Source organism: Falco biarmicus, chromosome 16 (genome assembly GCF_023638135.1).
Source record: "Falco biarmicus isolate bFalBia1 chromosome 16, bFalBia1.pri, whole genome shotgun sequence".
Taxonomy (NCBI): domain Eukaryota; kingdom Metazoa; phylum Chordata; class Aves; order Falconiformes; family Falconidae; genus Falco; species Falco biarmicus.
The window spans coordinates 340,692-354,306 of NC_079303.1; the positions used below are offsets into that span (position 1 = coordinate 340,692).

Genomic DNA, 13,615 nt, shown 5'->3' on the forward strand with positions numbered 1-13,615 from the left:
TTCACTGAGAGCCTTGTTTTCCAGAGCTTTCCATGCTGTTTTCCTGCATTCTGTTAAAGTGTCTTTTTAAGGCAGGAGAGCCTACAGAAAAGCCTTGCTACCCCCTGCAAATGCAAATCCACTGCCGTTATCCCTATGATACAGCACCCTGCAAGACCCCCCTTGAGCACAAGAGAATCAGCCTCCTTGCCCTGAATCCCACCAAAACAATCCTGTCTTAGCACAGCAGGGCATGCCCTACAGACAGGACATGCACCCAGGCAGCCGGGACCATGTGAGGTACATGGCATGAGCGAGGAGACAAATTCTCTGAATTCAAGTCCTCAGTCCTGTAGTTTGGCATTAGGCTGCCAGCACCCACGCCCGGGCTGATGGTGCAGTAAACTGCTTCGATCTGCTCCCAAAAGGAGGTTCCTGAGTTGTGGTGCATCTTGCAAGAGCCAGAGCCCCATGACGGCCGCAGAGGTCCCATCTCTCCAGCCAGAGACTCGCCACAGATGCGCAGAGGCAGCCAGAGGGCAGCAATGCAGAGACGACGGGGCTGCGCACAGTGCGGCTCCTCCAGCAGCCACCCACCCACCGAGGCAGGGCCGTGGAAGGCTGGAACACCAGGGAGGCTCTATAAACAAGCGGCGTCCAGCCTGTTTTGACCTAGGTAAGACTACGAATTCAGCCCAGAGGGGAAGAGAATAGCGCTGTCTCCTGCTGCAGGTCTCTGCTAAAGACTGCAGCTGATCCTAAAGCCAATTTTCTGTGTCTTCTTTCTCTGCCAGATGTCAAGCAGCAGGAACTTGCCTCCGCAGTAAGGGTCTGCTGTGGGACCAGGCTCTGCGTGGACAAGTCCTCTGCCCCAGTGGCACTAGAAGAGCTGCTAAGAAAACAGGAAACTGCTTGACCAGGAAAAAGCAATGAAACATTCGCTTATTCTGCAATGTTTGTTGTTTTAGGCTCTCCCAGCCAAGTGGCTCAAGCCAAACTGCAGCCTGGCTGATCCCTCTGAGCCCTGGGGCAGTCCCTCCCAGACCCTGCAGCCAGCCCAGCCCAGCTGCACCACTCGTGGGACAAGCAAGACAGCGTGGCTTCACAGCCCAGGTGCCAAACTCACTGCTAATGACAGCTCAGGGAGCGATGAGGAGACTCAGAAAAGCTTGATGTGTCCCCGTTACCAGCCTGCTGCCTGCTCACCCTCCCTCCCCTCCAGCAGCAGAGCACCTCTGCTTCCCGGTGCACAGATGGTAAACTGAGGCAGGGTGGGTGTGTCCCAGCTCAGAGGTGAAAATAGCTTCTGCCAGCGCTTTAGGTAGGGACCAGCTCTCCAAGCCTGGCATCTGGGAAGATCTGCAAGCCCCACAAACCCCCCATGCCCCCAAACCCTCAAACCAGCATATTCAACTCCATGGACACACAGAGACCCCTGGCCAGGCAAGGCTGAGCCCCATGTCACTCTGTGAGACCCAACGAATGGTCCCACTGTCGCAAGTCAAGCAGCAGAGGATGTGGCTGAAGGTAGACACACTTCACAGGGATCTGGAGAATTGTCAGCAGGCAGTCGTGGAGGGGGCTGATCCTGCATCCCTCTGTGACCACCTCACCTCTGCTCCAGAACTGCAGCACCTGCCTGGTGAGGCCAAGCTTGTGCCAGCAAAGCCTTTAGCAACTGCCAGCTGTGAGACTCGCACCCATGGCCAAGACATGTCCCAGGAAGCAGCTTCCACTGCGATGGGTGGATGCCACCTATGGCAGCACCCCAGGGAGCAGCCAGGCTGCAGCTGTGCCAGCCCTGAACATGTGTCAGCCTGGGGAGGGTGGTCTCGAGGGGGGCCTTCAGCTGAGCTGAGGGAAGTAGAACCAGGGTGGGAGTCCCCCAGTTGCTCCCATGAAGAAGCAGAGCTGCCTTTTTTGGGATGGCTGGACACAGAAACTAGCAGGTACTGCTGACAGCCAAAGAGACAGGCTCGTGTTGGTTTTGGCTCTGGGTGCTATGGGAGATGCCAGCGAGTAGCTGAGAAGCTGCAGAAGCAGGTGCTGGCAAGGCTGCAGCCATGCTGTTGGGAGGGGAGCACCCCTGGGTGCTACGTCACAGCACCCTGGGACCACCCTGGTGCAAGGAGAGCCACAGGCAGAAGTTGATCCCTCTGCTAAAGCACCAGCTCTTCCCTTGCACAGCCCCATCCTACACCCACCCCCATACCCTGGGACCCTCCCGGGCATCACAGCTACGGGGCCGTGTGTGAAGAGCTGAGGCTGCCACAGCCTGCCAGGGTGCAGTGCTTGCAGGGCAAGCTGGTCGGCAGCTTGGTACTGCCGTGATGTCACCATCACTGCAGGCAGTGGTCTGCTCGCAGGGTACATGGGAGAGGGAAAGCAGCCAGGCAGCAAGATGGGACAATGCCCTGCCTTCACCCTGAGCTGCCAGGTAGGCCGCCCGCCCAGGGGCATGGAGGGTGGGCACATCTTGTGTTTACTCCTCAGAAAAAGAGACCTTCCTCCTGAAAACAAAACCTTTTGTGTGCAAATGCAGCCGTCTGGCAGGTTTGGGTTTATACAGAAAACTTTGAACCCCAGGGATGGGGCTGGTTTCATTTTGAGGTGAGTTTTCCTGTTTGTGGCGTTGTTTGGAAACTGAGCTGCCTCCAGATTTGGAGGCTGTGTTTTCATGTAGCTGCTGAGCATGACAGCAGTGTCCAGGGCTTCCTACTCTCCCTGCTGTGCAGGCAGGCTCGTTTGGACTGAGCCAGCATCACCTTCCCTTCTCCCTTTTCTCTGCAGAGCTTTGCCCAGCCAAGGGGGTGGGACAGGGAGCTGTTGGCAGGGTTGGGTGCACGTGCTGGGAAGGCTGAACCCCCTCTGAGTGGCCACTGAGACATGTGTGACCCCTGTGGGACTGGAAAGAGTCAGATGCAGAAGACCCCCTGCCATGCACCACAGAGCAGATACAGGAACCCGCTGCTCCCGCGTGGGGCTAAGCTAGGCTAGTCCGGCCAGCCTCTTGCAAGGGGACCAGAAACATAAGCTCCAGGCCTTGTTTGCACCTGGGACTGCAGGAAACAGGAGCCCTTGCACTCACTGCCTTGGCTTTTGCACCTCCTCCTGCCACTGTGGGAGAAGGGATGCCTTGGGACCTGCTCCCATGGTCGCAGTTTTCCTCTGGCAAGGCTCTTCTCCTTGCTCTCAGGGACCAGCTGGCCACTCACACACCAGGATTATGACAAGTGCCATCCTGAAGCAGCTCTTTGAATGCTCTGCACCTCCTGAGCCAACTCACTAGCTCCTCTCCATGACCCCCTCGACAAGGGACTGAGAGAGACCAGGCTGTTCGCACTCTGGGATGGTGGCTTGTCTGATGGCCCCAGCAAAGCCTTTAGCAATCACAGCCCACAGACGCCTGCAGGGCTGGAGTGTGGGTCTGGATGTTTGTGTAGGCTCCAGCACAGCCCTGGGGCTCTCCCTGTCTCTCTTTGCAACAGCAGCATGAAGGGATGCTCGCCATCTCCAGGGGTCCTGTCACAGGGTGCCCCGCAGTGCGTGGTGCAAACCCAGGTGAGGTGCAGGGAGGTGTGAGCCGTGCCCAGCCTGTGGCACGGCACGCATCTTCCACCCTCCCTTGTGCGCAGACCTGTGCCAGCACAGAGTCGCAGGAGACTGTCCAGCTGATCCCTCCTCCCTGGCATCCTGCAGCTGAGATGCTGGGCAAGCCCAGGCGGGCCTTCCCGCAGGACCAGCCCAGACTTGAGCATCAGGGCTGTGCACAAGAGGGAGTAAACGGCAAGCGAGAGTGCGCCAAGTTGACACCGCACGCACCAGGCTCGTGGGGACAGGCTGCGGACCATGCCGGGGATGCCCACCAGGAGAGGTACCAGTCCCACTCCTTGCTCCCCTCTCTCTTCCCAGCTGTGCGGTCAGGAAGCAGCCAGGATGCATGCAGTGGGGGGAAAGGAGCACAAACCCTCCTGTGCTCTGGCACAGCGTGGGCAAACCCCATCCCATGGCCCCGGGGCGGGCAGCAGGGAATGGGCAGCCTCTGTGCATGGCTGTGCCAGAAGCAGAGCCTGGCATTACGCGGCTGTGCCTGCGCAGGGGGGATCTTGTGCCTGGGGTCCCCAGCATAGTGAAGTGCAGTTGGGCACTGGGAGCTGCTTCGTGGCTACTTCTTGGCTCCGTGAGGGGCACCTTTGCTGTCAGCCTGTGCTGGCACAGCACCCCAGGGTGGCAGGCTGGTGGCGGTGGGGTGGCTGGTTTTGGGGCCATCCAGGTGCTGCCCTAGCGCTACTTGCAGTAGGTGTGGGGCAGGCACTCTCCCGGCTGCTGTCAGCCCTCCCCACCTGGTGCCTCTCACCCCGGCCAGGGGAAGGGGACTCCCGAGCCTGCTCAGTGCCAGGGGCGGCACCCCCACCCGGGGGAGGGCAGAGCAGGTCCGCCCGGCTCTACAGGCTTTGGGTGTGCTCTGAGTCACCCGCAGTGCTGCTCTTCCCAGGTCTGCAGGCGCCTGGTTCGCACCCGCAGGCACCCTGGGCTCTGCTGCCAGGTCTCCAGCAGCAAGCAGGGGAGAGGGGGGAGCGCTGAGCGTCACCCGCGCACGGGAGTCACTCCTGCAGCTTCTGGCTGTCCCACAGTGTGGCCGCGTATGCCTTGGGCACAGCTTTGCCCTGCAGAAAGGGCAGCGTCCCCCACTGCCTGCCTGCCCTCTCCTCTGCAAAATGGGAAGAGCTCCAAGGTTTGAAAGCCTGGGGCAGGAGGCAGGCAGGGGTGCTGGCAGGGCTCCATGTGGAAATGATTAAACACTTGCAAGGGGTTGAAGGAAGAGCATCCCAGTGCTCTAGGGTTTTGGGTTGGAGAACGGTGGCGTGTGAACCTTGCAAAGAGAGAGGTCCCAGCAGCACCCGCATCCTCTGCAGGTTCTGTCCCAGGAACAGCCTGTTCCCCTTGTTCCTCCCTCGCAGCCCCAGGCAGCACTCAGCACCTCAGAAGTGGCAGAAGGGAGAACTTGTGGCCTGGGGCAGTTCACAGCACTGGTGGGCACAAGGAGAGACAGGGATTGGAGGGATGTGGCTGCTGGGCCGAGGCAGCACAGGAGACCCAGAACTGCTCCCAGCCCGATCCCAGTGGCCCCAGTGTCCCACATCATGGGGCTCCAGGGCAACATGTTGTGGCAGAGTGCCAGGCTGGATGCTAGGGGTCCTGCCCAGGGACGGATGGCAGAGCTTCCACGCGGACAGCAGTGCTGCCCATCCAGACATGGGTACAGGCACCTCCATGCAGTGACAGCGTTGTTCACGGCCTAGTGCCAGGCCATGGCTGTGCCCCCTCTGGGTGGCAGGCTGAGTCCCTCGGGGGACCTGTCGCCTGGCAGCGATGTGCAGGAACCCTGCTGGGCACTGCCTGTGCCCAGCGTTGGGAGCATTGCCCTCCCGCTGGCTGTCACCACGCACAGACTCTCTGAGACTGGGCATGCTCAGGTACCGCAGGCACGCACTCTGCTGCCCACCCTGCTCATCCTGCCCCTAGGCAGTGCTTCCCAGGGAGGTGCCATACTTCCCCAGGTGTGGAGGACCACCCTCAGGTCTGGGTGATAAGCCAGGGACAAGCCCTGTTGCCACTATCTCTGTGGCCAGGGCACCTGGAGCAAAGGCCAATGCATGGAGTACAAAGGCAAACGGGGGGTGGGCTCTGCTCTGGTCTGAGGTGGGCACTGCCCGGGAGGACTGCCTGGAGCCTTTGCCAGACAGGATGTTTCTCACTGCATTGTGACGGCTGTCCCTCGGCATAAGCAAGACCTGACACCAGTTATGGACATGCTGTCAGAGGTCCCCTTTCCTCTCTCTGCTCCAGACTGCACGATCCCACTGGGGTCCAGGGCAAGAACAATCTCCCAGCCTAAGGCTCTCCCCCTTGCAGGACCTGGTGGCTTGGCTGCACAGACCCCATAGTCCCACCCCAGCGCTGGCCAGCATAGCTTTTGAGCACTCGTGGTCGGCGAGGCGTTCCCCATCCCCCTGCTTCTTGCGGTAGCCTTTGCTACTTCACAGAAAATGTGATGACTTGGCAGCCCCTGAGTTTCCAGGCCTGGTTCCAGCTGCTGGGTGGAGAAACCTTCTGCAGTTGTTTTTGGGTCTGGCACAGCTGAAGGCTTCACTGTCAGGGGGATGTGAGGGGAGATCTGGCATCTCCAGCTGAAGACAGGCTCTCTCTCTGTCCTTACCCGTGGTGGCATGGTGTCACTGGGGTGGCCATGGGGAGAGTGGTGCCGGCACGTAATGAGCAGCTGCTTCTGTCCAGTTTGGAGGCTGCTGAGCCCTGCGGCACCAGGGACAGGGCCTGGGTTTGGCTCCCACCAGTGTTCTGGGCTGTTTCCACCACAGACACAGCCCAAACTCGCTGAGCTCAGGGAGCACAACCACCAGGTCCCCAGGTTTAAATCAGTGGGACTGGTATAGATGCATGCCCATGGCCAGTGGGGTGCCAGCTCTGCATGCCCTGTGATGGGCCACCAGCAGCATGTGGAGGCTAGGAGAGCTGCTGGGACACAGCTCTGGGTCTGTGCCCAGAGGTTAGTCCCATCCTGATGGGCAGCATGGCATCCTCCCCAGGCATCCTCCCAGCCCATCCTCATGCTGGGCAGGGGGTCACCACTGCTCCTGGATGGGGAGGTGTGGCGCAGTGGTACAGTGGGGCAGCAGGCTCCGGCGGGATGGAGACACTATCCTCCAGGAGTCCCTGCTCGATTCCCCAGCCCAGAGATCAGGGAAGGAAGGCAGACCCTTCGGTCCTTGGGCAAGCCAATGCCCGGAGAAGCTCCCTGGTGGTGGAGTTGTACTCCCATGCGGGACTGTGGCAGCAGAATTTGTTTTCCAACAAGCTCCTGAGATACCACATTTACCGACCTCCCTTGCAACTCCATCCCACTGGGCCCAAGTGCCTGGACATGGAGACGACCAGCTTTGCCGTAAGGCTGGTGGCAGGCAGGTGTAGCAAGTACACAAGGGGTCATCTTGCTCCCCAGCTGGGCAGGGCAGACAGTCCCAGCTGGAGTCTCCCAGGACTCCAGTGAGTGGGTTTGTCCTCTTGCTGGCCTGGAGCTACTCTTTGGTGTGCTTTGAAGCTAGAGGAGCCCCACCTTGACTCTGTAGCTTGGGAAAATCTGTCTGCGCCACTGCAGGGGACACTGCCTCCTGTCACATGCCTTAGACATTGGGGGATGCCAAATCTCTTGCCAGGGATTTCCTTGATAATCAAGGGTCCCTCCAGCACCATCACCCTGGAACACAATCCTCAGTCCACCAAGGCCCTCCATCCTAACCTCCAACGTCTGCTTCATCGGCCAGGGGCTCCTCCAATTCAGTTCTGCCATCACCTGCCACACTGTGGGGGCACCACAGGGTCCCCTCCGCTCCCAGCCTCCCCTGCCTCTGCCTCAGCCATCCTAGCCCTCCAGGCTGCTCACAGCAGCAAACTGCCCCATAGTCCCCGGCCAACATGGGGTCACCTCCCACACCGCTGTGGCAGGGCGCATGGCCTGACAGCCTGCACCCCACCATGGACCTGCGTGGGACATCCACTGAAAGCCTCTTTACAGACGTGTCTGGGGAAAAGACAGCTATAATCTCCCAGTTCCCAGCCTGGGCCCCTGGGTAAACCTGGCAAGTCCTCGCTGCAGCAGGGAGCTCCAGCCTCCTCCCAGCTGGCTGCAGCCGCCCAGGTCTGGAAAGGGGCCTTTTAGTCCCCAGCCCACTGGAGACAGCAGCAGCCAGGCCCAAACCTCCTCCTGCCTCGGCTCATGGAGGGGGACTCCCTCCCTCCCTCTAAGTGGCTGGAAAGCGTCACCTCCAGTACCTGCGAGCACCCGCCTTTCACTCGGCTCCTGTGGGAGATGGGCAGCCCCTGGCCATGCTGACATCCAGCAGCAGGGATGGGTGTCCCCAGCTGTCTGTGGCACTGGTTGATGGGTCATTCCTGCCACCACAGGTGCTGGTGGACCTCAGTCCCCAGTGCTTATCAGGGGATCCCTAAGAGCCAGAGTTTTTACCCTGGGCCTCCATCACTTGAGCAGATGTACAGCTTGCATTTTTGGCATTCAGCCCTCCCCAGAGCTGCCAGTATTAAGGATTAAAAAAGCTTGCCTGCACTGGAGCCAAGCATTGCCTTTTGCTCCCACCCTGATCCCTGTGACCAGCGTGCAGGGGGAGGGCATGTCTGGGGACAGAGTGACTTGAAGGGCCTCTGGTTCTTGAGCTGTGCCTCGCTGCTGGGGGGACTTCCGAGTCCTTAACAGAGGAGGCGAAGGTGACAAACGAGCCCTCACTGCCGGGCTGAGCAGCACGGCCAGCACAACTTCATACCCCGCCCGCTGCAGGCAGGGGCCGGACCGCCGGAGACTTGTCACCGTTCTTCGCCCCTAGCGGCAAGCCCCGCCCACGGGGACCGCCCCGCCCCGCCCGGGAGCGGCATGGCCCCGCCCCTAGCGATTAGCCCCGCCCACGGGGACCGCCGGGAGCGGGTGGCCCTGCAGGCACGGACCAGGAGTCCTGGCAGCAGCCCCGCTTGGCCTCTTTAATTAACTGTCCTCCGTGCAAAGGGAAGGGAACTCACGTCCTCTGTCTCCTTTCCCAGCTGGGCCCATCAGCCTGGGGGCTGTCAGGAGGTTTGGGGGATGGACCTGGGGTGGCAGATGGGTCCTGGACTGGGGGGCCTTGTGTCCTCCTCTCAGTTACGTGCTGGGGCTTTCCCACGTCTTTTCCCAGGCACTGGGGGCTGATCTGTGTGTCATTGATCCCACCTGACAAACCTTTGAGTTTTTTGGGGAGGGAATCTGCTGTCCTGGGGCCAGCTGAGGAATGTGCCCCACCCTGACAGCCTGGTGGCTCACAGCAATGAGCAGAGCTTGAATAGCTCCTGTTGGTGGCTGTGCTGGCTACTGGGACAGACTTCCATGGCCACACAGGCTGCACTGGCTTCTGGGATAAATGTATCACTGAACCTCTTCCAGCCCTGTCCCAGATCTCCAACACTGATGTGAAGCCAATGGCATCTCTGCTCTGAATCAGAGCTGGCATCCCGCCACGCATTGCACAGACACAGCACAGCACCACACAACACACAGCCCTGCACACAGCTCGGGGGGCACAGCGTGCTCCCCATGGCAGCAGCAGGAAGTACAACTCCTACAACCTACGAGCAGACTGGGCGCAGCTCAGACCCAGCCAGCCCTTTGAATGGGCAAAGCGTGGTCCAGGCATCTTTGTGCCAGTGGGATGCAGCGCGCAGGAACCTCTCACAATACGTGCACACACACCCCAAACTCCAGTCTGCCTGCCCCTGTGCCATGGGCATCACGCAGAGCGACATCTCCCTCCTCACCCCGCCTGACCAAACCTCCCATTCCTCATCAGCATCTTGTGCAGAAATTCATGTGTACGGAGAGCTAAACGGTGCATGAACGTGCTGGGTACAAAGGCAGCTGCAAGGTGCACAGCACCCCGGACCCGCACTCGTGCCAGTGCTCCCTCCAGCATCCGAGCCCAGCGGCCGGCGCCTGCGGTCTGCCCTTCCTCCCCGGCTGGGGGCTGCTTTGGGCACTCCCAGCCCAGAGCCGCCATCCGTCCTTCCCTGTCTCCTCCCCTCTCCGCACCAACTCCCACAACTGCCGAACTCCTCCGGATGGCCAGCCCGAGCTCCAGCCCTTCGGAGAGCCGGCCCCAGCGAGCGCCCCCCCTCCGCGCCCCCGGGCGCGCCGCCCGCCCAGGCCCGCAGCAGGACAGCAGCGGAGCCACCGCAGAGCGACACGGACCCGCGGGAACAATAGCACATGCACGCAGCGAGCGGCCAGGCCGGCGGGGCTGCTCCCAGCCCGGGGACTGCCGGCGGCGCTGATGTGCAGCGCCGTCCCCGCTGATGTCAGCCTGTCACCTGCCTCGGGAAGCATGCGGGGATGCAGCGCCTCGCTGCCAGGGGAGAGGGGACAGGCTGGGGACAGCCACTGCTGAGAAGCTACCCCCACCCCCAACTCGTCATCTCTCTAATCTGCAGCCACCTCGTTCCCCATGAGACCACCGCCGCTGCTGCTGCTTGTGCTGTGGGTGCCGCGGCTCCTGGGAACGCTGGCCGAGGTAAGCCCGTGTCGCCTCAGCTCCCCGACTGTCCCTGCAGGCGCTGGGCCCCGAGCTCGCTGGTGGCTCTGCACAGTCCTGCCCCGCTGAGGAATGACGGCATGTTTCTGGGCTGGCGCTCCAGCCCTGCAGCTGCACCAAATTAGCGGCGTTTGCAATTGGAGCTGGCTCTCCCTCCCCCCCGAGCCGTGCCCTCTTCGGCCCGGCGCCGTGCCCCTCGCCCCAGGCACTGCCCGGCCGCTCTTCCCGGGGGTCCGCAGCTCCCCTGCCCGGCCCTCCCCCCCCGCCCCCCCCCCCCCCCCCCCCAGCACACGCTTCCAGCAGCACGGCAGTCGGTGGGGGAGCCAGAAGTGAGTCAGCCGGCAAAGCCAAGGGGAAAATAACTGCAGAAAGATGATTGCTGCTCTGAGGCTTGTTGCGGGACAGAGTGGGCAGAGGTATTTCCTTTAATGTGGAGGGAGCTAGCCTCAGCCTAAGGCAGCGCACACCCTGCTTGCGAGCAGGCTGTGGGGAGACGGGCGCCCCATGAGCGTGGCTCCGCACCTGCTGTGGTGTGGAGGGTGCTGGGTGCTCTGCAGCTTTCAGGCCAAGCCCTTGCTTTGCAGCTCGTGGGGGACGGCAGCTGGACTGAGGTCTGGGATCCCTGCATCCTACCCCCCCATGACCACGGGAAGGGCAGGTGCCTGTAGATGGAATGAGATTGCCAGGGCCTATCCAGAGCTCCCTTCCTCCCCAGATCTTTCCCTTGTGCCCTGGCTGTTTTGATGGGATGTCTTTCCCCGTGGGCATGACCCCATGTTGGTCTGCAGTCCCAGGACACGTGCAGAACGCCAAGGCAGCCCACAAGCTATGTCTGCTGAGTCTGTCTCCCTGCCTTAGCTAGGGGAAGGTGATGTGAGCAGTGAGTGACCTGGACTGCCTTGGGAAAAGGGGTCACAGTGCCCAGAGGATCGCAGCTCTCAGATGTCATGGCAGGATGGGACCTGTGCCTGGCTAGCCTGAACCCTGGCCTGGCACAGGGCACCTCTCCCAGGCGTTGGTCTGGGCTCCAACCACCTCACCTTGCCCCTCTCTCACTTGACACCTTCTACCCCCCAGGGCGAGGGATGCAACCAGACAGCACGGGCAGGGCCCGAGGGACAGGGTGCACTCAGTGGTAGAGGTAAGTCAACGCAAAGAGGTTCCCAGGCTGCAGAGCATGGTCTTGGTGCCTAGGAGTGGTGAGATGAGCAAATGTGCTGGGCCAGAACTTGGGAGTAACTTTGTAAATGTTCTGCTTTAGACTTAGTGCAGGCTGCAGATAATGGCCAAGGAAGGGGAGGGAGTCAGCCCCATCCTCCGCCAGCAACCATCCTAATGGGGGGCAGCATGAGAGACAGACAAGTCTCCAAGCTCTCTCCTTCCTGCAGAGCATCAAGTGGGCTCAGCTGCAGCACAGCCATAGGTGCCCTGCACAGAGCCCCTGTGGCTGGCTGGTCAGGATTGTGCTCCATGGGGCAGCCCCCTGGCTGTGCTGAGCTGTCTGGGGCAACACCTCTGTGCTCACCCTGCAGCCAGCAAGGGCTGCTGTGTGCTTGGAGCCAGCGCGGGGCCCACACAGCGTGGGCCCAGGCAGGGCATGGGGTGTACCTGGATGTCGCTGTCTGCGATGTGGTTAGCAAATCTTATCCATGGGGACCTGAGCAGTGTTGTGATCATGGGCCTCAGGGCTGGAGGATGCCTCTGGTCCCACTTAGATATTAGTGCGTTTGTACTGCTGGGTGAAGATGATTGCTGAGTGACAGATGGAGGCAGGCGATGCAATCTGTTGGAAACCTGAGAGAAGCAGACAAGCATGAGAGGAGAACTCATACCTTCATGAGATAAGAAAGAGCCTGCAGTGAAAAACCATCCCTGTTTGAACTTCACGCAGGGCACAATCCTGCTGGCTGTCCTCAGGAGGACATTAGCCATGCCCTGTACTCCGCAAGCTGCTGCAGCTGGGTCTCTGCATCTTGGGACGGCAAAGGGAGCCCAAGGCAGCTCGTCCAGGTGTAGGCACCTGATCCATGGACACCCAGCTACATTCAGATAACCGTTCCTGAGCAGTCTGTTCATAAATCTGCACTTGAACTGCTCAGGGATGGCACTGAGAAGGCCTTTCCCAGGAGGACTACATGCTCTCCTTTTGTGTCCATCTAACTTCTCCAATTCCCTTTGCTCTCATCTGCTGAGTGAAGCTCTCAGCGTGGCAGCAGGCTCCAAACAACAGCACTGCATGAAACAACTTGCATGTAAAAAACCCCCCCCAAACTATCCAGCTTTGTGGGAAGGCCACACACAACGCCTGAGCAGTCCCAAAGGTGCCCATTCCCCAGGGCTCACCTCACACTGCTCCTCTTTTGCTGTGTAAAGGCAGCCCCCTGGGCAGACCTCTGGGGCAATAGCCGTGCTTGTTTAAAACTTTCTTGCCGTGCTAGATCACATGTAAGCCTGTTGCACATCATAAATTTTAAGTGCTAATTATTACATAAATGTCTTATTAGCACTAGAGTTGTTCTGGTGTTTTCCAAATGCTGAAAGCAATAGAGAGCTCATGGTTCACGGGATGGGGAGTGCGTGGCCATCCGCTGGTGGAGGCATGGGGAGGCAGAGATGGAGCCTGCAAGGGTCATGTTGCCAGCTTGGTCCCAACAGACAGGCTCTGTCTGGCTCCTGTTTGTGTAGGTGGTTCCTGAGCAACTCCAAGGGCAGAGATTCAATAGCAGTTTTGGCCGCTGACCCACCAATTAGGCCAAGCCTTGTAGGCCACTTCCTTGTCCCCAGACAGTCCATCTGGATGGCAGAGCACCAGCCCTGTAGCCACAGCGTGCTGAACTTGCACGGTCAAGGCAGAGACGCACCACAGCAGGGGGCTGTGCAAATCTGGCCCCACATTTCCTCCACGTATGCAGTGCCCTGTTCTTCCCATGTCATCTCTGTGCTGGGCAGGACAGTGGCAACTCGGTGCCTGGATCCCTCCAAAGCAGCCTTTACCCTCTCCTCTGTCAGAGACCACACAGAGACTATTGCAGGGAGTGTAACAGCCCCACTGCCATATCCATCCTGCTTCCTCACTGGCCATTGTCTTTCTTCTGCAAGGTGGACCCAGAGCCCTTCAACATTTTTGGGGGGCTCAAACCAGCCAAGGTGGTAAGTGATGCATTATACCCAGCCAAGGCAACTTTTCTGCCATGAACCAGAGCTGTCTGGACAAAGCATGTGGTTGCCTGAAGCCTTCTAGTCTTTCTCCAATGGAACAGATGCTCCATGCTTAGGAGCATCTCTTTCATGACCACATGCCTTTGACTCCAGTCCATGAGGGTTTCTGAACCTTCTTGTGTTTTCCAAAGGTTATTCAGAGCCCTTGGGGTTGCGCCTGGCTGAAGGGGGGCAGTGTCCATGGTGGTGGCCTGTGCCAGGGTGGGTGGGCTGGGGAGCCTGGCCCTGCAGGCTGGACACTGGCAGCACCACAGCTCCCTGCTGAAGGTTTT

At 60.1% G+C, this 13,615-nt stretch overlaps 1 protein-coding gene across 4 annotated transcripts in view; it reads left to right on the forward strand.

The window, feature by feature from the left end:
• Positions 1-3,754: 3,754 nt before the first annotated feature.
• LOC130159780 (receptor-type tyrosine-protein phosphatase V-like) overlaps positions 3,755-13,615 on the forward strand; it is a 41,000-nt gene continuing 31,139 nt past the window's right edge. For 2 of the 4 annotated variants that reach the window (XM_056361777.1, XM_056361779.1), the window contains exon 1: positions 9,641-10,103. In XM_056361777.1, coding sequence (XP_056217752.1) covers positions 9,926-10,103 — 178 coding nt within the window. In that variant the 5' untranslated portion in view covers positions 9,641-9,925. Of the gene's footprint in view, positions 3,854-9,640; positions 10,104-11,201; positions 11,266-12,123; positions 13,275-13,615 lie in introns of those variants that run through there. The other 2 variants (XM_056361778.1, XM_056361780.1) reach the window with 2 other exon arrangements.